Here is a 23,934-nt window from a genome sequence, read left to right as displayed (position 1 = left end):
TAAAGAGCTTACCGGTGATAATGTCAAGTACGCTGGTAACATTTATGAGTTTACAAACGACAGTTTCTGATGATAACGGTAAATCTTTGGAGCTTTCTGGTAATATCGATGAGTTATGATGATGACTAATTAACTGAGATAATTAATTATATATAAATAATAAGGTTTACTGATTTTAGTCAGCAATGATCCTAGTGGATGATTTTATTACTTCAGGTAAACAAGGTATGTTATTGCCCATATATATATTTTTTATTTTGTTGATTCAAACACTCTCTCTCTCTCTCTCTCTCTCTCTCTCATAGACTCATATCGTACATTCATTTGCAAGTCGTTTCTCATCTAGAATCCATCGTACTGACAAAGTTTTCCTTATTTGGTTTAATTAACAGCCACGGGGATATAATCTGTGATATTATTCCAATTATAATATCGAAGACATTTATATGTGTCAAATAATGCCCCTTACACGTAAACTTGATCATACATCTCAGCTGGTTTTATCACGCAAAACAAAGACTTGTAAGTTTGAAAATCTTTGAAAAATAGTAGTTATATATAAAAGACATAATTGGCAATAACAGCTAGACGGAGACGTAACATTCAGTCTATCCGATCATCTATGTTTATATGCTGCTCATCCTTGTGGGTGTAATACATTTAATGAGAAAACGAGGGTTAGAAAAAGAGGTAATGAAAGCCTTTGATAAGGGCTGGCGAGACGATTAATGGACTCGAAATTGATCTTACGCCACCAGTTCGTTAGGGCTAATTTTCCTCGCTCCATGGGGGTTGCTGATCCATTTACCTGTGGCCTTATACAGGAAGCGGAGAAAGTAATTAGTCATGTTATGTTTAAATCGAGTAATTTATTTCTATCCCAAGACTAAGACGGATTATGTAAGGGTTCTGCTAGAAGGGGGAGTTCTTCAATGGTTAATTGTGAATGAAAATGCAGAGAAGGTAAAATCTAAATTTAAGGCTGTAGTTATGCCTTCATTAAGTACTACTGTATAGATTTGTCAGAGTTTTTCTGTATTTATAAAAAAAATTTTCCCATGATTGTAGAACTCACAAAAAATTAATACATTTCTATATAATTAACGTGAATAACATGAAGTGTTGCGAGAAATCTGAGTTGAAAAATAGCAAGAAAAGAGTTTTATACAGGTAAATCAAATAGCTAGGAGTCTCTTTTCAGCACCCAACTATAATTTGCCGTGAGAGAAAACTAATTCTTTTATATCACCTTCCAGACAGGTCATGTGAGTTGCTGTATGAAAGGGATAAGAAGCCGTCAGTTTTAAGAATTACAGAACTTATATTTCAAGACGAAATAAAAAGAAAGAGAAGAAGAAGAAGAAAAGAAAGATGGGGACGGTGGAATTATCGTTAAGGGTGAAGCTTCAGGAGACACCTACGCTACTTCTCTTTTTTCAAGAGAACACTTCTGTCAATTCTCTGGATGCCGTCGCCAAAGAGTACATTGATGAATGGAATACGTACACTCACGTAAGATTTCTCTCTCTCTCTCTCTCTCTCTCTCTCTCTCTCTCTCTCTCTCTCTCTCTCTCTCTCTCTCTACTTGCAAGACCCTGTAGTGTTGCAAATCATATTAATCTAAAAGCAACAACACGAAGATAAAAAATTACATTTTCAAGGACAGTGACGAGGCAAATGAGCGATTCTTTGTAAGGAGAAGAATGACCTTCTGACTTTACAGTGATATTTGAGATCCTCGGGGCATTCTACCATTCTGATAAATTTAGTAGTAATAAACGTGCTCACATTCCGTTAATCTTCATGAGTATCGTAATAAAATGAGGAATTTGCTGCATTGTAATATTTATCGATAAGTTCCTTGTTCATCGCCCCTAGTGGCTATGATTACAGGTAATCCTAAATTCTCTGTTATCTCTATCTTTCCTTTATCACTAGTGTGATTTTTTAAAGGTAAATTTCTTCAGTCGTTGTAAGCTTTGGTAATTTTTAATTGTAGCTTTCATACTTCTTTTCTATTTATAGTGAACATAATGTATATTCTCTCTCTTTTAAACAAATAGGCTTCAGTGAACTGTGAAAGAACTTATCTTTTATCGTACTCCCTTACAGAAACGAGATGGTCAGCTGGTGAGGACACGGGAGGTTACCTGCCAGACTTTTCTCAAATATTTTGTGGATAAAACAAGCCAAAAGTCTGCTGTTGTTTTCAAGGTAAGTTAAAGCTGAGATTGAAAATACATCCAGTTATTTTAGTATTTGTAAAACTCCAGGGAAAGTTTGAGATCTGTTTCATGTGATTTGCATGAAATAAACTGGAGGTACATAACCAAAAGAGAGTTTGATGGTGCACCAGAGATTTTTCATACTAATTGGAGACATAACATTGAATTGGTTTGAATTGATTGAAAGAAAGTTAACATTGTCCTTTTATAAAAAAAAAAAGTATTTTAATAGCCATCATACCTTCCAACTACAGTTAGTAGTAAAGAAAGTAACTAAAAATATGTTTGTAATGAGTTAAAATATAAATATTTTATAGCATGGTGTTGGCTCATTAATGCATTTATATATGCAATACTAATCACTGCAGTTTTACTAATAGACAGTGACTTCAGTATGGCGATTGTAGAATTGATATCCCTTCAAATTGTTGTGTTTTTTAAATACCTTCACATGATTGTGTCTGCACCATGAGGTAGTTGGAATCATCCTTTTATTGTCTGTTCATTTCAGGACACTGGTAGCTGGGCAACACAATGGGACATGTATGATGAATACCAGAAACTGAAGGCAGAAAAGCGTGAGTTGCACCTCTTTTTAACTTAAAACCATGGTCGTAATGTTATTTTTGCCCTGTTCACAAAGGTTAAAATCATCTAAAAATGGTAATGGGTTTAGCAGGTAATAAAAACAGAAACAGCAGTAACGTTGATAATAGCATTACTAATCGTAATGCCAGCTTTGTGAGTTTTTGGTATTGAAAAGATTTTAAAAATTACCATAGACTGAACATAGAATTTTTTCTTAGGCAGAGCTTCAACAAAGTCGTCAGACTCTTCACTCTTCAGAAAGAAGGAACCTACCATCGAATACTACAGAGGAGACAAAGAAGAAGACACAACTAATGTAAGCGCGTTTTAGCTCTTATCTCCCTGTGACTTTGTGTGACTATACCAAGGGAATCTGTATACTTCTACTCCTCTGGTAGTTTGCTACGCATGTTATTGCCTTGTATATTTTGTAAGGCTCAATAAACCATAGGAAGTCCATCCAGGGATTTTAGATTTTTTGAATTGTTTTATACAAGAACCCAATTAATTATCCCACCCTTTTTGACAAACTCTCTCTCTCTCTCTCTCTCTCTCTCTCTCTCTCTCTCTCTCTCTCTCTCTCTCTCTCTCTCTCTCTCTCTCTCTCTCTCTCTCTCTCTCTCATACATTGTCCAGGGGTTGAGCAGTAGAGTGAAACAGGGAGTGGAGTGTTTATAGCACAATACAGGTATACACTTCAAGACTGTCAGTTTTTTGAGATGTGAAACATAAATGATCATGATACTTTGTTACCCATTGTATCCAGAAAGATTTTAGTAATGTTAATTTTTTTCAGCTTTCTTTAGACAAGAAAGGTGGAGGTATTGAAGTTACTACTTTACTTAAGGGTCTTGGATGGGTGGAGCGGTTGCTTTCAACTACAAAAAACATCAATCTCCTTCATGCTTACACAAGTGGAATACACCAAGTGAAAGAAGGTAGGTATGTATTTAATGTGCATCTCATTAACCACCTAGTTTTTTCTTTAGGATTTGTGGTCCCTTTGGATGCCCTAGGAAATTTAATTAGATTTGAAATGAAAGGCTACCGAACACAAGAAATTTTATAAGATACAAAAGCATTGCCAAATTTTAGTTTTAAAGAAAAATTACTAAGATTTTGGAAATGCAAAATTCCTGACTTCACAAACTGGTCTTTCATGATGAGTATGAAAGCCATGTGGAGGTTGGAGGTTGTTCACAAAGACATGGACTCTTTTAAATGGATTCTGTTTTAAGAAAAAAGAATCCTACAATATCTTGATGTTATCACCCATTTACAGAATGCATTAAAAATATAAAAGTGATGGTATTATCATTCAGCAAAGGGTCTTAGCTGAGCTCTATTAAAATTTTCTGTAGAGCAGGTGACTATTGACTTGGCTTGACCTGCAAATTTCTAGATTGCCCACTTCCATTATCTCAGAACACCTTTTTTTCGTGGGTTCCATGCCATATTTTTTTTTTTTTTCCAAAGAATTAACTTACTTTTATAATTTGGATTATGTTTGTATTTCTGGTCTCATTTTCTTTTTCACATCTTATTATATTAGAACACATCTTGGTGTTAGGCTTGCTTCTTTGGCATACCACAAGTGACTGTGCCCTCAGTCTTTTGCATTGAGACCTCTATGTTAAAAATATGCAATTTTTGCAGCCCTTGTATAACCTGTTATAACTTCTCAATGTCTTTTTGGTTTTGTGAGGCAAATATTGCATATAAATTTCCCTCTGGAACTTGGATTTCCTTGTACAGTAACTGATTATTTTTGGATTTTTCTTGTATTTTTTGTTTTTTCCTTCCCATTTTGGTTTTAAAGACATTTCTGTGAGTTATTTGGCCCTTGAGTACTTGAGAACTTATAAACCCACTGGGGAAGTATAGGTCTTAAGAAATTCTTGGTGGTGGCACTTACAGGGATTATTAGTCACTTGGTTTAGGCTAACATTGGTGGATTTAGATATATGTATATGGTACTTTTAACATGCAGCCTCCAACCCACAGAACTACACTGAATTTCCTCTCCCCCAGTTTAATATACCATCAGATTGCATTTGAATATAATTGCCTACTCTGTGGCTGCCTATAAAGGCCTTTGTTTTATGAAAAACACTCCACTTTTTCCTTTACTGTATAAAATATTACTAGACTTGAAAAAATAACAGTACTCCTTATTCTTCTGTATGTGAATGTTTAAAATACATCCTGTTCTAGTTTATAAGTATCAGTCACAGGTTTCAGCCAGTCAAGAGGCAGTATTGTGATTAAATTTGCGTATACAGTATAACTAAAAAGAATAACCATGGAAAAAATATTGAACATCCATTATAAAAGTAATTTTCAAGTTCTATTCTCAGAAGTGAAAAGTAGCCTATACAGTAGTACTGAAATGCAGCAGTTTGTGCCTGTATATGTGTGGAACTCTGCTAAAAAGAAAAATTAGTAGAGATTAACCTTAGCTACAATGACATTCATTCTCTGCCTTAGGTCGAAAAGTAAGTATGTCTTCTGAGAAGGCGAGTATAGAACTGTTGTGGCAATTCACCTCCGATGACATGGCTGACAGACGTGTTAATAGCATTGCATTTTGCAGAACATCTCCTGTAAGCATGTTTGTATTATCTTTAATTATAATCTTTGTGTATAAAGTATTTATTAATCTACAAAACCTAGAGGGTTTCAACTGAGGATAGCAAAAATTTTAGAAAATGCTGTCATTATTGATTTCATTCTTCCATATTCTGTACACCTCTTTTAGTCATTTTCTAACATTAAAATTTACTACAAAATATTTTAGTAATACAAATTCTAAACATATTAAAGTATATTTGAATGTGTATAGAAAATTGAATTTATATTTACAGGCTAATTATTATTCTGCTTACACCCAGACCTTATACAGCAGTCTGATATAGTATGATTTTTTTTCTTTGCAATATAACAGTGGTTGGTACTAGCCACATATGGGTCTCTTGGCTTCACTGGTCTTAAAGATGGAATCCTTTGTGGATGGAATGTTAAGAAAATCGGACAACCAGAATTATGGTGAGTTTTTTGTTTTGTAAAAATTATGCCAGCAAGAATTAGTTTGCATGTACAATATATGCTGTACATTATAATGTACCTGTATATACTAATAGGTAACCTGGATTGTCTCCAGAGAAGCCATCATTCATTCTTCTTGGATTATTTTCATCAACCTTTTATTTGTAGATCAACACATTGTTGACGTTTCTTCTGTTTAGGTATAAATCAGCTGAAGTGAACATTTTCTGTACTGAACCTAAATTAACATTAGGCTTAAAACTTGAATATAAACTCTGATGGTGATACAGTTAGACTATGAAATGATATCATGGGGCAACACAAAGCACCATTCTTACCTCTATTTGATATTTTTTTTTACATTTATTACATTCAGGAAGCATGGAACTTCAACAAGGAGTGTAAATAATCTTGTACACTATACATAATGTACATAAAACCACATATTACAAATATGATTCAGTTACAGAATTTAAACGATATATTTTTTCCACATTTCTGATACATTTATATATAAAATGCACTGTATAGATTCCACATTCTTTCCAGTTTACCACTTCCGGGGCCACCAACGGTAATCAGTGCTTGTCCAAGTGCACCTCAGCTGTCTTGCATTGCTCTGTTAGATGGAACTTTACTTGTATATCAGCTTGATACACCTACACCACAAATAGTAATGGATTCCAGGTAAGATGTTTGAACAGTGTGTAGAATAGAATCCTCTTTGGGTGTTAAATGCTGTGACGGCCACTGTGATTTTTCTATCAGGGTAGTCATTATTAACCAGGGCTTGTGCTGTTTGGTTGCATTTTGAATGTGTGTTGTATCAGAAGAACCAATGGGAAATTGCTCTCCTCACATTGTTGACAGTGCTTGCATTTTTGAGATATATGGTCAACCAAGTTGGACGGAGTACCCTTTGTGTAACCCTTGGTTGCCACCCATTGGCAGTCTAATTTATGATTCCCCTCTATATTATTGGATGCTAGATTCCTTGAACGTTCCTTGGAGGTGATCTTGTACCATTGCGTTACAAAATATTGCATCAGTTGTCTTAATATTTCGGACATGAGGATGATAGCTAGGATATTCAGCGAGAGGTATCTGGCAACTATTCGCCCGGTGGTGCAGGCGCACAGACTGCCATTCAGTCCACAGTTGATGCTCCATAGTGACAGTTTCTCAGTAACTAGCAAATTAATATGACTACTGTAATCTGTTATCTGAGTTATATATTATTCTCATATAAAGGAGATTTACATGATTATTGTTCTTTCATTGGTTATGGTTTTTTTTCTTAAGAAAGGAATTTTTGTGTGCCTCAGCCTACATAATTTTGGTGGGATCTGGAGAGCGTTTTTATTTTATCACAGAAAATTTGCATGTTTTGCGAATGCAGAGTGATAAACAAAATATTGATTACTTACCTTTTGTATATGTATTTATCATATGAAAAATATAGAAAGATGAATAATAACTCTGTGAAAAGAGAGTATCATATAATTTACATATATTTTTGTTAAGAGGCTTTTATATGATATTATATCATCATAACCAATGATATTTGCTTTTACAACAGTTATACAAGTATATAATTGATCATATGAGGTGAATGACTTGTCCATTTGGTCCAAGTTATTCATTCCTTAAACGAGAAATATTTATACTTTGCGTAGTAAGGTAAAACAGAAAATGACAAATTAAATGTAATATTTATATATATAATTAACATCAACAATGGTGCAGTAGATAATTGACAGTGGGTAGAAGGTCGAACTGTAATGTAACATTAAAAACTTAGATACAGCAAAAATATAAACAATAGAACCTTAACAAATCCTTTTGAATATATATAAAGAGCATCATTAAATGATAAGTGAATGTATCCTTTTCAACATAATTAAAGAACAACAGTGATTATAAATATTCCATTTATTAAAAAAAAGTATTTAGTGTACTTTAATATTGCTTGTCAAGCCATCGTCAGTGTTACATCCTAATATTTTGTATAACCCTTTGAAGCATCGATAACTGTTCAGTCGTGTAGGCATTGACTTCACTAGGCTCTCGCATATGTTGTTACCATCCCTTCTAGGCCTAAGTGACTCCCAGATCTCCATGGCATGTGATATTAAGGCATCTTTCGTCTTAATTTGGCGGTCATCCCAACTCCTGACCATGAGTGACCAAAGGTTTTCAATTGGATTAAGTTCCAGGGATTCTGCAGGCCAGTTAATCCTTGTGACTTCTGGGTGCTCTCGAAACCAGTTCTTGATGGTGCTACTGTTGTAGACTGAGGAATATTCCATTGCAATGAAAATGGGTTCGGGTTCGGGAAATAAAAAACAGCGAACTGATGGAATCATGACATTCTGTAAAATATCAACGTATTATTTGGCATTTAGGCGTGTATCTATGCTGGTTAAGGCACTTGGCCCACTGCCACACATCCATCCCCAGTCCCGCTGTAATACGTCCACTCTTCTTCGACTTCATGACATAGTTCTCATCATACCTGCATTGGAAAAGGATATACATACATAGATACACACACATATATATCTATGTAATATATAGATATATATACATAACTGATGGCTGAAATTTAGTTCTGAGAAATTATTCTTGAGCTCTAGGCCTAGGCCTATTACTTAATAATTATATGTAAGTAATATAAAGATGACTCTAATTTTTTCTTTCTACCTAAACAGTCAAGATTTATTACATTGTGTAGTTCAAGTGCCAGCAGTGCGCTCTTCCATGAGTATCTGTTGAAAATGGTTTTTCGTTACAAAAAATGACTTTGCTCCAGAACTCGGCATCAGCAGCGTAGTATTCTAGAGCAAAACCCAACCTCTCATCTTTATACGCTTGAGATAATCCAGGCTTGATAGCAGGTGCTCTATGGTGTATGCCTGAAGCATGCAGTCTTTTCCTTATTACCTGCACTCTGGCATCACACCCAATTTGGTGTTTAATAGCTACAGCTGTAATTATTGGTTGTTGTCGAGCTGCTTCAACTATTTTGTTATCCTCGCCAGCTGTGGTGCAGGGTGGTCGTCCTAACCTCGGTTTGTCTTTAAGCATCTGTATTTCTCTATGACGCTTAATCCACCTAGTACAGTAACAGTGCTTTTGTTTACACCTAATATACTGGCTTTATCTCTGGCACTCACGTTGTTGTTATGAATTCTGATGAAAGCTCTTTGTTGTTCTTTGGAAGTTTCCATTTTGTGAAACAGATGCTTAGTCACACCCCTTACTGTGACACACCAATTTGTTTATCCCGCGGTTTTGCATTAAACCATTCAGTTGCAAACCTATGGTCCCAATTTCTTTATTTTATATATTTAAATTCTCCTTCATTTTTGTAAAAAGATTATATGTCAGTTCTACGTTTGGAATGATATAAAAAAGGAAATTGGCAATCTGTAAGATTTATAACTTACAGCGCATCCAAAATAGGCATGCCAACCGAACCGCCTACTTCAGTGCAGTCCAAATCCTATTGGTCAGTCAAACTGTATTTTAGTCATAGAATGGAAGTTATAGCTTATATAACATTTCTATTAACTACTATAACTTATTTGCTCACATGAGATTTTTAACCAGATGATAATCTGATAATATCATATATGCCAAACTGCCCAATTTTTTTTGTTTGCAGAATGTAATTTTTTTGACAGATAAATCTTTAAAAGGATGGTAAGCTGATCACAGTTGGTAGTTCTGTTCCTATCTAAACATAATGGAATATTTCATAATAATTCGGACAAAATGCTTAAAAACCAGCATCAGAAGAGGCATTTTCGTGCAGTTTTATCTTTTACTCGCTTTAATTGATTCCTCTTTTCAAGTTTTAAAAAAAGCATCTCAAACTAATTAATATATGGACTATAAAAAAAGAAATATGATCTGAACGATATATCTCTTAAAGTGATGCAATATATAATAGCGCAATTGTACAGTACTAAGTATTTGCCCTGATGAAAGTGTTACGAGTATACTTGATGGGGGTTGCAAGCTCAGATATGCATGAAAAACACACGCTTCAGTTACAGTATATCCAGGTGAAAGCTATTGAGGATGATGCCCACCCCTAAGAAAGACATAGCCTAACATGCTATTAAAACTCCAAGGGAAATATGGAAAAATATGGCCCTTTTTATAACCAGCAGAAGCACATGCTGTATTTACTCAAAAGAATGGTATTTAAGTTGATTCCCCATTATGCATCACCTTTACTAACTTATATGGGTATCATTTAGGAGTTCTGTTCTCTTTTATACCTGAAATCGCCATAGAAGGGTGAAGCATAATTTGAATTCTCACAATTGTACCGTATTTTGACAGTGTAAGTGTTGATAAGCATTCGGGACCTGTTTGGGCTGTTGAATGGAGAGATTCTCAGGTTCTCAGTGGTGGAGCTGCCAAAAAGACTGCTGAAGGAGACAGACCTCCCTCCTTCAGGAGGCTTGTGATTAACATGCAGGTATAAGTAAATCACAATATTTGTTTGTTACTTGTACAGTTTTTTTTTAAATAAACCAAGTTGTGCCGCCCCTATTCCAATACCTTCTCCACTCAGTCTTGCAAGACTTTTCTTATTTCTCTTCAACTTCTTTCAAAACCTTCACCAAGCAATATGCACAATTTCATGGTGCTCTGTTATTATAAGTTCTAGAAAATGGACCAACTTTTAGTAGTGTTATTTGGATGATACAAGAACTTGCAGATACAGCTGCATTTGCTAAAGGATGGATCTATGGAAAGCCTGCATTACATAACATCAACTGTGTATATGATGATTCAGTGATCTTTACATCTTCATCTGGACATTAAGAAATAAAGGAACCATATTTACTATATATTCATAACCTGCACTTGACTCTGAGGTGGTTTGAAAACAGGAAAGCACTTGGTCAACCTGCAGAAATATAACATTAGGACACTTTCGTAGACAGGAAGTGATGCTAGACAAAAAACCAACACCACAATTGTCACTTCCACATCAGTGTTTTGAACTGATGAACTATGAATGAAACATCATTGCAGAAAACTAACTGTTATCTCAAAATACTCTGATCCATCCTTTCGTCTATACTAACCTTTTTACCACTTCTTCCCCATATCTCTACATTTCTCCTCACTATTCCCAGGGGTATCTGTAAACATTAACCCTTCCACAATTCATTCAGCCTCTATTTTCTTTTCTCACAACATTTGCTTTATGCCTAATTTTCTTTTTCTAGATTTACACATCACTCTGTCTGTAAAGTTATTGATTGAATAGACATGGAGGCATAACACACCCTTGTATCACACCCACTTGTACACCAGTCACTCCCAATCTACCCACGTCACTACTGTCATATGCACTGCTTGTAATGTTTAGTTTATATATCCTTAATATTGTATATCATGGGGAATTCCATAACTGAAAATGTACTAGTCTGAATGAAAGTTACTGTAATGTACCCTAATGTATAGAGAATTAGATAGAAGTATTGAAGTACAGCAAAATGGTAATTGTTTCAAGCAATAAGTATCTGTAAATTGCTTCTTCAGGTTTAGTACTTGCTGAAATGTACTTAAATTAACACGATTTATTTGGTTTCTTCATATTTATTTTCATAGTTTTATTATAATATTTCCAGCAAAGTACGACAAGTCCTTCACCGGAGATGGCTTATGTGCTGATATCTTCTTCTGAGGATGGTACTGTGAAGGAGTGGATATTTGTTAAAGGATCAATACTCTGCTGTACTCGTAAGTCATTATTTTCTTGTTGTCCTTTTTCCTGCCCTGTATGACTTATAAGGTTCTTGTTCATTTATTTTTCCTTTGGTGATATTGCATAGTATCCGAGTAGTTTTGCCGTCTTGATGAATCTTGCTGAAGTATTTTGCGTGATGGTCTAGTTGCTGTTTATGAGTCACAGTGCCCATTTATGGCATTTCCACATATTAAAATATCTATTAAAATATCTGTATGGTAAAAATTATGAGTTCTGCTCCATGTCCATTAATCTATAGTTCCATTATGAAATCGGTTGAAATAACTATCTTCTGTTCAATTAGAAAAAACCTCCAAATAAAAGTATGAAACCTTTTTGCCTTTTAATGACCAGCTTTGTTATAATCAAGTGATGGCTACATATTAATCTTTCAACTTTTACAATTAAGCTAAATAGAGTGGTTTGTATAAACTCAAATATGTAGCTGCTAAAACAACATCAGTCCAGTGTTTTACTCTTTTGACAGGTCTTTTAAATGTACGTCTTCCTTTGTGGCTGTCATTAAATATTGCTGGAGGCCTGGATAGACTTCTTGGTAAATGTGAAGACAGTGAAGAAGAGGATTTCATTAAAAAAGGAGAGTCAAGATGTCTTGTACTTCCACAGAAGGTACCAGCTACAGCTATGCACTTCCGACCTGGTGATAAAACCACTTATCTCATTGGAACAGCTGCAGGAGATGTACTTATGGTTAGCTTGAGAAAAACTTTACTTATTCATATTTATTTTAATGCGCCTGTAGGACATTTGAGTGGCTGAAGCATTGTGTTTTTGGCAGATTAAGTTAGGCTTAGGATGGTAAATATTTGGATCCAATCTAAGACTAAAATGAAAAACACACCATAGATCCAACAAAACATCTCAAAGATATCAACTAAGCAATGTTGTCCTTTTCATGTGCCCAGATTTTTCTTGGAGTTGCATATAGTGACCTTTGTCAATCCGTGAGCCTGGCATGGTAAATGGTAAGAGTAACCACTGACTATAGGACCCCCAGGGATACCATATTTCCCAGGGTTGAAGATGCACCCTAATTTTGACTAGAAAAAAGCTTGAAAAAAATAAGCAAAAAGAATGTTGCAGCACTTTCACGAGTTGACTGTTTTGTTTTGGTTGGTGCGCTAAGTGTATTCAACTAATTCAACTATCGCAATGCATCAAAGTGGCATGGCTTTGGCTTGTACAGCATATTAAAGAACTGTAGTTTTGTCAAGGTTCTGGTCCCAATTATTGTTTCCACAGTGCAGAACAAATTAAAGTTGATAATACTGAAGGTGCACAAAACTCTTAGCAAGCATTGCACAAGCTCATCATTGACACGTTTAGACACATCTTGCAACTCTAGTCTTTATTTCATCACTCCTGTGTGTAGGATTTTGAGAAACATAGTTTTAGAAAAGTTTCAAGAGGGGGAGCAGTTATTTAAAGGGGTCAGTGAACTTCTCCCCTAACAGATGACACACCTTCATAGACAGAAATTTCTAGGCATTCAGTGCTAATGAATCTCAGTTGCCCATTAATTTACAAAAACAAATTTTAAATGGAAATATCCATGAAAGAAAAGATCCTGAGTGTGTATTTTTGAATCTTTACAAAAACAAATTTTAAATGGAAATATCCATGAAAGAAAAGATCCTGAGTGTGTATTTTTGAATCTTTACCACGTATTTTTGGTATAACTCATACAACAAGTAGCAAGTAGTACCATAATACTGCACTTTTTAAAGGAATTACAGTACACTTTTTTGCAGTAGGAGTATAACTGCCTTCAATTCTAACTGAGAAAAGTTCATGGAAAGGTTTTACTAAATATAAAACAGAGTTCATACAATATTCATATTGGAGATGGTAACACCCACCATTTTTTTTATATGTCTCTTATTTATTACTTTTATCAACATTGTTTAGTACTATCCAACACCATCTATACAGTGCCATGTAAAATTGAAAAGAATTGTAATGATAATTATAAGATTCACTTTTAAAATATGTTACTTAAAGATTTTCCTCCTATTCATAGTGTCGTACATTTGAGAGGGAACGTTGTGGAACGGTGTACAGGGGACACACTGCTCTTGTAACAAGAGTAGAATGGAGGACTGCAGGAGAGGATGTTAGTTCTATCTTCTTGTCAGCAGCACTTGATGATACTATACGTGTGTGGTTCGTTGATAAGCTCATACCTGTATGTGTGCTCAAAATGCAAGAGGTAAGCTGTTCTCTCAATGCAATGACCAGCATTCTCTTAACATCATCCAAATTGACACTAATGGAATTTTGTCCAAAAGTTTAAGTGTTTGTGTTTCACTAGATTTTCACAAAAATGATGTTTTGCACATATTTGTGCTGTTCTTTTTATGGGGCAAATTAAGCTGGAAAAATCAGTACTGTAATACTGTATATGATATTAACATCAATGTTACTTCTTTTATTGTATTGTATGTATTGGGATTGTATTGTCTAATTTTGGTTGAACAGAGATGGTTCTTACAAAAAAGCAATATATCGTAGGGCTGTTAATTTTTCTGTACATCTCATTGATTTTTTTTCCACAAATTTCATTTTGGACTGTGAAGCAGGTATCCAGGTGGCAGGAAAAAAAATGAACAATAGCTTTTATGAAGTGGAAAGAGAGTAATAGACTATTGGAAATAGGAATATCTCATCAACGACTGAGTGAAGACAGGTTCACAATCCCTTACATGAAACCCCGTAGGGCCAGCTGTGTTTTGGTCTCAGTTTTCACAGATTTCGTAGTAGGAACTTAAACATTTTATTACCAACAAAAGCATTCTGTAAAACTCAAAACCATACAGCATCAAAAGAACTGCAATTACCATATATACTCCTGTATTATATGCCCTTTAAATATATGTTTTTGTAACATTTCAGGTATCTGATGAGCTGCATTTTCAGTGATTACACTAGGCTGTGTTTTATGTACAAGTTTCATGTTCTGTTGATTATATGGTTGATTATACTAGATAAGGCTTACTATACCTATATCAGTTTTGGAAGCTTCCATTTTTAATGCATATTACATCTATGTCCTGGAATCAAATGTTCAGAAGGCTAATGCTTGAACTGTCATGCATTCAACCAGACTTGATAAACTTGTGGCTTGTCTAATAATTCATTATTGCTTACAATTTACAGCTGTCTGATATTTCATGAAATGCAAAACACTGGCATAAACAAGAGCATACATACCCAGATCAAGACATGGCTGTGCTGATTTTAGTTATGGCAACTATTACGCGTTTAATAGGAGTTGCTGTGCAGCTGTCGACTTGTTAAAAACTTTTATAAGTAAAAATAAAATTAATTTTTATTCATCCTTCACACAATGGAGAAGGTCTCAAATCAAATTCATTATAGCGCTGAATAATCCCTCGGATTCCAGTGCTTGGCTTCAAGCTTAAATTTCATATTCCATTCCATTTCATTCCATTCCATAAGAAAGTGTACCTCTAAAATAAGCTACAGGTTGTAGCTGCAGCTGAAGAAACAAAAAACAAAATGCTTTTGAATAGGTGAAAGCAACATCTGAAAGTGGAAAAATCACACCTTTCCTTCCTATATTATTTTTTGCATTTATTATTAAGATAAGGTGTATTTTTTAAACCCAGCTTTGTTAATTTACAAAAATGTATCACCAAATTGTGAAATGTAGCACTTAATGGCAGTGAGGATGTCGGTAGTACTAGGTAAGCTATCATTTGGCAACACTTGGCAATGATGGTGGTGAAACTCAATCATATGATAATTCTGAGAATGCAAAAACCACCAGAATGCAAATGGCACATGGTCACACTTTGTATAAAACGACAGTATGACAATAATAGTCCATGCAATATAGTCATTGGATATAGTGAAAAAAATTTGATTAAACTTATCAACATCTATACTTTTGACTTTGCAAGTGGATACTACGCTTCACAAAAAAAATTTTGGTTTTTAAAGCACTCGGTTTTTTTGTATTTTAGAATTCCAGATAAAGGATTGTAAACCTGTACTAATGATGCATGCATAATGCTTGTTCTGCTCTGCAGTAGGACCATGAGTACTGGAAAAAAAATTAAGGCTATTTTGAAAAGGTGTGATTATAATGCCAAGACTCAATGCCAGACTATTATGGGGAGTTATAAATAAGTAAGTGGTGAAGAGTGTGGTGTCCTGTGGCTTGAAAACAAGTGAGATCCCAAAGGATTGAGAAGGCATGAGCATATGATTAGATGTAAAAAGACTTGTAGGAAAGCCAAGGAAATTGTGGAAAAGGTCATGTACAATAGATGGGGATTAAGGTGGAAAGTGTATGAGTCAAAAGAAAGTGGAGAGAACTTATGTCTATCCCATACAACTTCACTTTCTTTCAAGGTATTCGCAATATATTTTGTGTATTTAATTTTTTCAGTAGTTCATATTTTCTTACTGCTTCACTTTACATCTGTTTAACATATTATTTTAAACATGCAGTCTCTAGGTAGCCATTTGGAGTTTGTACAGTACTGTATTAACTTGAAGAAAGTATTCTGAACTACTTGACAATCTGTGGTATTTGGATACAATGTCATGTCTTCAGAGGAAGGCAAACATATATTAGAGACTAATACAGTATCTTTACAAAATAGTTCTATATGGAGGTATAAAAGACAGTGTTATTTACTTTCCTCGATATTTTTGTCTTGACATTTCTCCCCATTCACTACTCAAGCTCCTGCATTGTGCATTATCGTAGCATCCCAGTTTTGATAATTTTCATAAGAGTTGATAGATAGTATACATGGTTATGGGATGGTTCCTGATAAGTATATACACACAATATTTGAAGTTTTCTTGTCACTGCTCATATTGTAACCCTGCACTTGCAGTGGAATTATATTCTTGTATTTTATATCCTTATTTCAGTTTAACTGTGAACATGCACAATAATCTATTTTCACATGAACTGTATTTCTTTCGAGTTTTTACTAATAATTTCCCTCTCTCCATTGGTAAAGACACTGGCGGGAGGTTATGTTGATGCATGCTGGTGTCCCTGGTATACCAACCTACTTGCTGCAGTTCATGGTGGAGGATTGCATGTGTGGGATATTTCACTCTCTACCCATGCGCCAATACTTACTAATAACTTGAATGGGGCATCTTCTGTTGCTTTCAGCCCCCACACAAGAGTAAGTATTTTGCAGGTATTGTAATGTAATTACAAGAAGTAAACCATAATAACTGCAACAGAGTAATCAGACTATACTGTATTAACAGTGTATATTACTGATATAATTTATTTTCCTTGTCCTGATGACTGTTTAATACTTTAGCCAGCCCATTTGCTAAAATTCTCTGCTAGCATTAAGGTTACTAATGAGGGAATGGAAAAAACAAAACCATGGGCCATGTGTTCTAATCCTAGCTGGGGAAGAAATGCTCGACTTACATTTAATTAGAATCTGTTTACAAATAAATAATTAAAAAGTCCCTAATTATTAAATAGTCTATAAAAAAAAATTTGTTTTTGCATACAAACCATTACTTTTAGTAAAATGTTCACTGGTCTTGTCATGTCTTTAACTGCCATCTGTAAATGAGGCTGAAAGAGATCAGTGGGTTTGAGAGGTGTAAAATCATTACTTGACTAATGAGTTCATGAAAAAGCCAGTTTTAAGTTTTTAAAAATTTTGGTTGTTTCATCATAACTGCATCACTTACATGGCAGCTGAGGCTCCAGGTAATGCATATATTGTGCTGTTACTGCTCTTCTTGTGTGTTAAATAAAAGACTGCAGTCTGGATCATGTGAAGACCATGAATGTACATACAGTATATTTATGACTGATGGAGTTGTGATGAAACTAGCATGTTTATAGAAGATAAATACATATGTAACTAATCATCATATGCAGTATACTTTAATGAAAAAGTTGTAATTGATAATCACATTTTTATACCCATTACAAAGTAATTACTTCAGTATCTAGTACATTTCATCATATCTGATGACAAAGTGGTCTTTAGATTATCTTGATAGTCTCCCTCTAATTTCTCCTGCAGAATGTTATTGTTGGTGACAGCCATGGTAAAGTTTCTGTGTTTCACTTAGAAGGCTTAGAACTTTCAGCAAGTATCTTCTTCAAGTATTCATCAGCAATATCAAAACTTGCCAAGTTTGGAGTGGTACCAGTAAACTGAAGTTAAGTATTGATGTCATTGCAGTAATCAAATATATTGCTCCTCTGTGAAAGGATGTCACAATATCCAGTAACCTCTCTTAGTAATCTGTGGTAAAGATAATTGTGTTCCTACATAAGTACAGATGGTTATATTTTACATGTGCTTTTCTTTGCCAAAGGTTACAAAGTTTGACTAATAAGAATTTATGTAAATTATCTGATGGGATGGAATGTCCACCAGGTAATGTTCGTCTGTTGGTTTCTTCGTGAGCAAGAAACAATATTGTTTATCTTCAATATACTGCTTTGCTAGTTCAGCATATATATACTGTACACTGGACCTCGAGTGCATGAGAAGAATTGGTCCTCCAAGATCTGGTCCAACAGTAAGAGCAAGTTGACACGAGTCATTAACCTGGTGAGAAGGCCATCCTCACCCTCCTCCATATTTTTGGATCAAGCATAAGAAGACTCAGCTTGCCTACCAGATCAGTTGCTTGAATTCTATGGGTGAATAGGTGGACTGCCCAACCTAACCCTCCCCCTTCTTGTGTATGACTGAACTTTTTTTTGTGTTAATGTTAGGTTGTTTAAAGCCATTTAGATATCACATTTAAAACTGAGGCAGGAAAAATTCAGGAAATTGAGAAGTCAGGTTGGAGGAGAGTAAAAGGACTAGAAGAGAAGTAGTGTAATATATTTCAGGCAGTATAAGGCAAACCTACAGGTACTACCCAGCTGTGAGGATTAGCACATTTGATTGACTGAGCTAGATATTTAAGTTAACTATCAGTATTTTCTGACATACAGACCTGTATTTTACAGAGGCCCACTTTTGACCTTGCATGTTGAATTGTCTAACTTGACATGAATGTCGAATAGTTTGCCTAGTGCAGTTGTGGAATCTTTATCTCCAAATGTTTAAGCAAGAAGCAAATTCATTCCTGCTGTCTGTTGACGTTTCCTGAATTGAGGTGTATCAGTTTTATTTCCTATTCTCTCATATTTATTAACTTATCACCTTTTCCCATAAGTTCTCTCTCTACAGGTTGATTTCCTTTTTGGAGCCCTCCTAGGTTTATAGTCTGTTGACTCTCCTTATAAGGGCTTTCAGCTGAAGATTTAAAGAAAGAACAGAAAGAATAGTGAGCTCTAGTATGCTATTGTCTATACTCGTTTCTCTTGGGCAGTTCACCCATACTTGGCAACCTTTGCTGGTACCCTACAAGTATTTGTCAGTTTGTGTTGTTCACTTTTCTTCCACCTGTAATTAAATGCAAATGTATACAGTACTTCCTAATTTGTTAATGATGTACAACTGTTTGTTAATTTGTGAGAAGCCCTGATGTTGTACAGTGTTGCAAATTTTAGATTTTCTGTAAGGTGTATATTGAAATGTGACATAATACCACTATATTTTTAGAATAATGAAGAGTGAAAAGTATCTTGTGAAATTACTGTTTGACATAAAAAGTATGGAATGCTGGTTTCATCCTTTATAACAACTCTTCTTTTTATTTGAAGCAGCGTTTCATTTGGTCACTGGTAAAATGTCTTCCTAAGTAAAACTCAACTCAACAGAGTTCTGTACATGTCAGCAATGTTATTATGATTATTTTTTGGTATGCCACTATTTTAGATGTGATAGATTTTTAGATAAATCTCTTAAATTGAATGTCAAGTGTAAAGTACATACAGGTTAGTTAAGGTTTTAAAACTGTGGAATGGCTGTTAGCTGTATGTTATCTAAAAATATAAGTTGAGGTGCTCTTGTACCAGCAGTTTCATGTAAAATTAGATATCTGGTAACAGTGTTAAAAAATAACTGTAAATGTGCATTTTGTAATGAGATGGAAAGTTTATTTGTTAATTATGGCCCCAGTGACCCCCTATTACCTTTTTTCTGTGCCATATATGCCACTCACACCAACGTAAACTAATCATGATTGAGGAGCTTTCACCTGTTTTAACCTGGCCACCTAATAAAGTACACCTCAATTTTACCTCTCTTGTGTGACTTTGTGTCTTGCAGATTTCTGTAGTGATCTGAACACCAAGCCTTTATTTTTCAGTGTGTTTAATTTTGTATTAATTTCTTTCATTGTGCACATTTTGCCTTTGTATTATGTAATTCAGCAATGTCATGTTTATGTGGGCTGTTGCTTCACTTGCCCCATTCATTATTACTGTATTTCTGTTATTATTATTAATATTTTTCTATGGAATTTTAATCTTTCAGCAACTTTGGGCCAGGAATTTTCCTGTACCATGATGTAATTTCTTGATATCTCAGTAATTGCAGTTTTATTCTTAATTCTTGGTTTATGATAACCAGTTGCCTTCAGTTCTCTGGATACACTGTTCTGCAGATTTCATTTTTACTTTCGCTGGAAAAAGCACAAAGGAACCACATGGAGAATGCCAGTGTACAACACTAGCATGACACTCACACTTGAATGCAATCATGGCTGTCAACACAATGGTGTGGGTAGGCCATGAGAGGTCAGGGCAGCATGCCCAGGCCTACCTGTGTTTTGTTTGTTAATCAGCACATAGCTGATGTGCATGATGTGCACTGGATATTCAGTTTACAAAAAGCTACAATTTGTATGTTTATGAAAAATACAAATTTATTTTAAAAAATGGTATTTTTTTTATTTGCAAATTTTGCATTTGAATATAAACTTTAAGAACTTCAATAAGGTCATCTTGCATTTGTGAGTTTTATGACTTTATGTCTTAGTGAAAGTGCATTTGCAGTTGTTTGTTTCTAAACATTAGACAATGTCTCATTGTACTTGTAAAGAGTTGCTGGAATCAGTTTGCAATCCTTGTTATCTTCTAATAAGTGTGTGTGTGTGTTCTGTAGGTGTTAACAGTGTTAGCCTCAGCAGACATTCCAAGCCTATGAGGATTGGTTAGTTGATCAGTGCTCCTTGTTATTCCAGGAAAGATCCTATAGACACTGTACTAAGACTTGTAGGTCAGAGGACTCATCTCTTGTGAAAGCTCCCACATCTGATGATCTTTTTGTGATTCTGGGGAAGAGGTATTTTGTCTGCCTCTCCTTCTCTTGCAGTTGCCTCCTTTCTGTGAAATTTCCTTCATTATTATTGTTAATACATCAACTTGTACTCTTTCATTTCCTGGGCCTGTGATACCTCCTGTTGCTTTGTGGAATTGCTTCAAGTTGCAATAAGTATTTCAGGATCAGTAATGGACAGTGCAGTCCAGGATCATCTTTGGGGTTATTTGTTGAATAGGTTGCATGCTGCTATCACTATTGCCTCTCCTTGTAATCCACCTGTTACTGCCATGGTGTCTTCCTCTCCACTTGTTGCTGTGGCTGTGCCTCCTCCATCTTTGCCTGCAGAAATGATGGTGCCTGGGGTGTCTTGACAAAATGCTTGAAATGTTCCTCTCCCAGAGGCTCACCCTGCAAAAACTGTGACTGCAGTTGGTTGTCATTGTGGATATTTACTCTCATGCTTGTGGGATTGCTAAGTCTTTGAGGGTAAATAGGGCTTGATTGCAAGAGCATGCTTGTTGAGACTAGCTCCAAGCCTCATATCACGCCACCCAACCTGCCATTTCTTTTTGTGTCCATTACCACAGATGTTCTTGATCCCGTAAGTGCGGGCATGGCATCAGGCATTGTTCCTTCTGTTGTAGGTCTTCACACCATCAGTAGGAAGTTGAAATGATTTTCCTTCTGGTTGTAAGTGATTCATTATTGGCTGTATAAGTGTTTTCGTGGACGAAATTTTTAGCCAGTGGACTACAATGTAAGAAACTTAACTACTATGCAGAAGTAAGCACTCTCCTTCTCCAGAGATTTGCCCACCAGTGACTAACCTGCATCAGTGGTCAATGAATTGTGCACCTCCATGGAATGTGCCTAGTCAGTCAGGTCTCTTATGACCAACTAGTATTTATGGTACCCTATGCCCTTCAAAAAAAAAAAAAAAAAAGTTTTATTCCTTGCAGGATCAGTATGTGTTGGTGAATGACTCAGATGAGCAGCATGGTGACCTCCAGCCTCTTCAATATGATAATGATACATCTTTTGGGGGCATGCCATTGGTAGATCTATTTGTAAAATCTCTTTTAGCTAGATTTCCAGTTTATTGCTCACCACAGACAATGTTGTGGGTAAGGGCCAGTCTCATTTTTACACCTGTCCCTGTTCACCAATTCTTTTGAAATTCTGTGCTTTGTCAAACTCTTGGATGAATTTCAGTGGCCCTTTCTGGCTTTAGCTGGAATGGTTCATGGACTTCATTGCTGACAGATCCCAAAACTGCAAACTCCACAGGCAGCCACGTTTCCGTTGGTTTCCCTTCCTCTTCATGCATGAAGGTTATTAGATGTCAGGTCTGAGAGGTTTCTCAAAGGTCATTGTGACTGATATTGCCATGCCATGTAGGATCTCTACCACATCCTTTACCAGGAAAGTAAACAATATTACTTCTGTAACAAACAGGATACTCCACTTGAAACTACTGTTTCTGTCTTAGGAGACTTCTTTCTTTCACTGAAACTTAAGAAGTTACTGTAGTTAGCAATTAAGGGATACAGCTGAGAGTTAAACTTCTGGGTGGGATTTTCTTCTGGTGTTGCATTATCTGGCTGAGCCTCCTTACAAGCCCTCTTTAAGTTGCTTTTCTGCAGAGATGGTTTTTTACCAACCCTTGCTGCCGCTAAAGTGTCAATTTGCATTTCTGCTGGGTATTGTTTCTCTCTCTTCACAGAGCTTTAATTTATCCCCTGATTACCGAGACCTGATGATGACTCCTTTTACCATTTCAGCTTTCTTTTTGTCTGCAGAATACAGTTTTCTCCTTTGTCTACTACATGCAGTCAGATCTTACCTTCAGGGTACTTGGAGTTTCATTTACCATCACTGTCCCTTTTCCTTTGAGATTGAAAATCTTCAGTCTCGAAGAACACTGTCCTTTTGGCTTTGTCAGCAAGCTCAAGTCTGTGCCTTACTTGAGGATTTTTCAGATTAAGATTAAGATTGAAGCAAATTGTAGCTTGGAGCTTCCTGACATTCTTTGGACATGAATATGCTACATAACATTTATGACTGGACCCATGGCATGTCACATTTAAGTTCTTTGATGTATTCTTATTGGAGCCAGTTGTGGCCAGCCATCTTCTGCCTGTGGAGAAGGCATCATATCACATTCCTTTTTCTTTTATTCTTACAGTATTATCCCTCAATTTTCTGGCACACTAGGCACATATGCTGATGTTCATTTCTTTTCTGATAAATTCTGTGGAGTAAAAACTGCTGTTTTGTGGATTCCAGTGGGCTGCTTACTTCATGTTACTTGGCAGGCATTGTTTGTTCAGAGTTCTGATTCTTCATCACCTTTCCTCTCTGTCCTTACATTGCTTTCCAGCATGGTATTGTCCTCCCTCTTGAACTCAGTTCAAGCATTGTATGATTAATGGGGATATATTGAAATAAATTTTTATAACAAAAATTCTTTCAAACACTCATTAACCATACCAGAGTACCTTCCTCATAAAAGTGAGTGAGACTGGAATCCATTGCATAGCAGAAGGGTAATACATAGTTTTTTATGAGAAATGTGTTTTGTTAGTAACACCTAAACTTAACAGACCTCAGCTTAGCAGACTTTTGTGCTTATTAGCTCTGTTATTAAGATTATTTTTGCTATGCTACCATATTAGATATGGTACATTTTGAGATAAATTGTATGCTGAATGTAAAGCACAGATTAGTTTGGGTTAGGAACTATGTGGAATTGCTTTTAGCTGCAAGTTGCGTAGAAAATATTCAAGTGCAGGCTATAATATAAAGTCTTTGTTACTTATCAGAAAGTCAGACCCCTGAAGTGTCTGTCAAGTTGAAGTGCTACATACAATTTTGGTTACTTGATCATATTGTATTAGAATTCAAATTGCTTGATACATGTTAATTTTGATGTAACACTTCATGAATATTCATAAAGTACATGAACCTCAGTAAATAAATTTCATTTCCCCCTAATCAAAAGCATGTTTTGTTACAGTGTCAAGCTAAATTATTATTTGGGATTTGCTGTAGTACAGACAGGAAACTAGTTAACAAAATGAAATTA

General features: G+C 35.4%; 1 protein-coding gene across 1 annotated transcript in view; it reads left to right on the top strand.

Moving 5' to 3' along the window:
- Nucleotides 1-23,827, top strand: part of LOC136845932 (dynein axonemal intermediate chain 4-like) — a 58,278-nt gene extending 34,451 nt beyond the window's left edge. Inside the window, exons 3-16 of the mRNA XM_067116433.1 lie at nt 1,257-1,512; nt 2,113-2,214; nt 2,737-2,803; nt 3,032-3,129; nt 3,610-3,751; nt 5,301-5,416; nt 5,758-5,858; nt 6,408-6,545; nt 10,212-10,350; nt 11,516-11,627; nt 12,122-12,345; nt 13,676-13,864; nt 16,656-16,829; nt 17,703-23,827. Coding sequence (XP_066972534.1) covers nt 1,372-1,512; nt 2,113-2,214; nt 2,737-2,803; nt 3,032-3,129; nt 3,610-3,751; nt 5,301-5,416; nt 5,758-5,858; nt 6,408-6,545; nt 10,212-10,350; nt 11,516-11,627; nt 12,122-12,345; nt 13,676-13,864; nt 16,656-16,829; nt 17,703-17,840 — 1,881 coding nt within the window. The 5' untranslated portion in view covers nt 1,257-1,371 and the 3' untranslated portion in view covers nt 17,841-23,827. The remainder of the gene's footprint in view (nt 1-1,256; nt 1,513-2,112; nt 2,215-2,736; nt 2,804-3,031; nt 3,130-3,609; nt 3,752-5,300; nt 5,417-5,757; nt 5,859-6,407; nt 6,546-10,211; nt 10,351-11,515; nt 11,628-12,121; nt 12,346-13,675; nt 13,865-16,655; nt 16,830-17,702) is intronic.
- The last annotated feature ends 107 nt before the right edge of the window (nt 23,828-23,934 follow it).

Source organism: Macrobrachium rosenbergii, chromosome 14, assembly GCF_040412425.1.
Source record: "Macrobrachium rosenbergii isolate ZJJX-2024 chromosome 14, ASM4041242v1, whole genome shotgun sequence".
NCBI lineage: Eukaryota > Metazoa > Arthropoda > Malacostraca > Decapoda > Palaemonidae > Macrobrachium > Macrobrachium rosenbergii.
The sequence above is the reverse complement of the archived record's forward strand: the minus strand, read 5'-3'. Positions and strand labels throughout refer to the sequence as shown.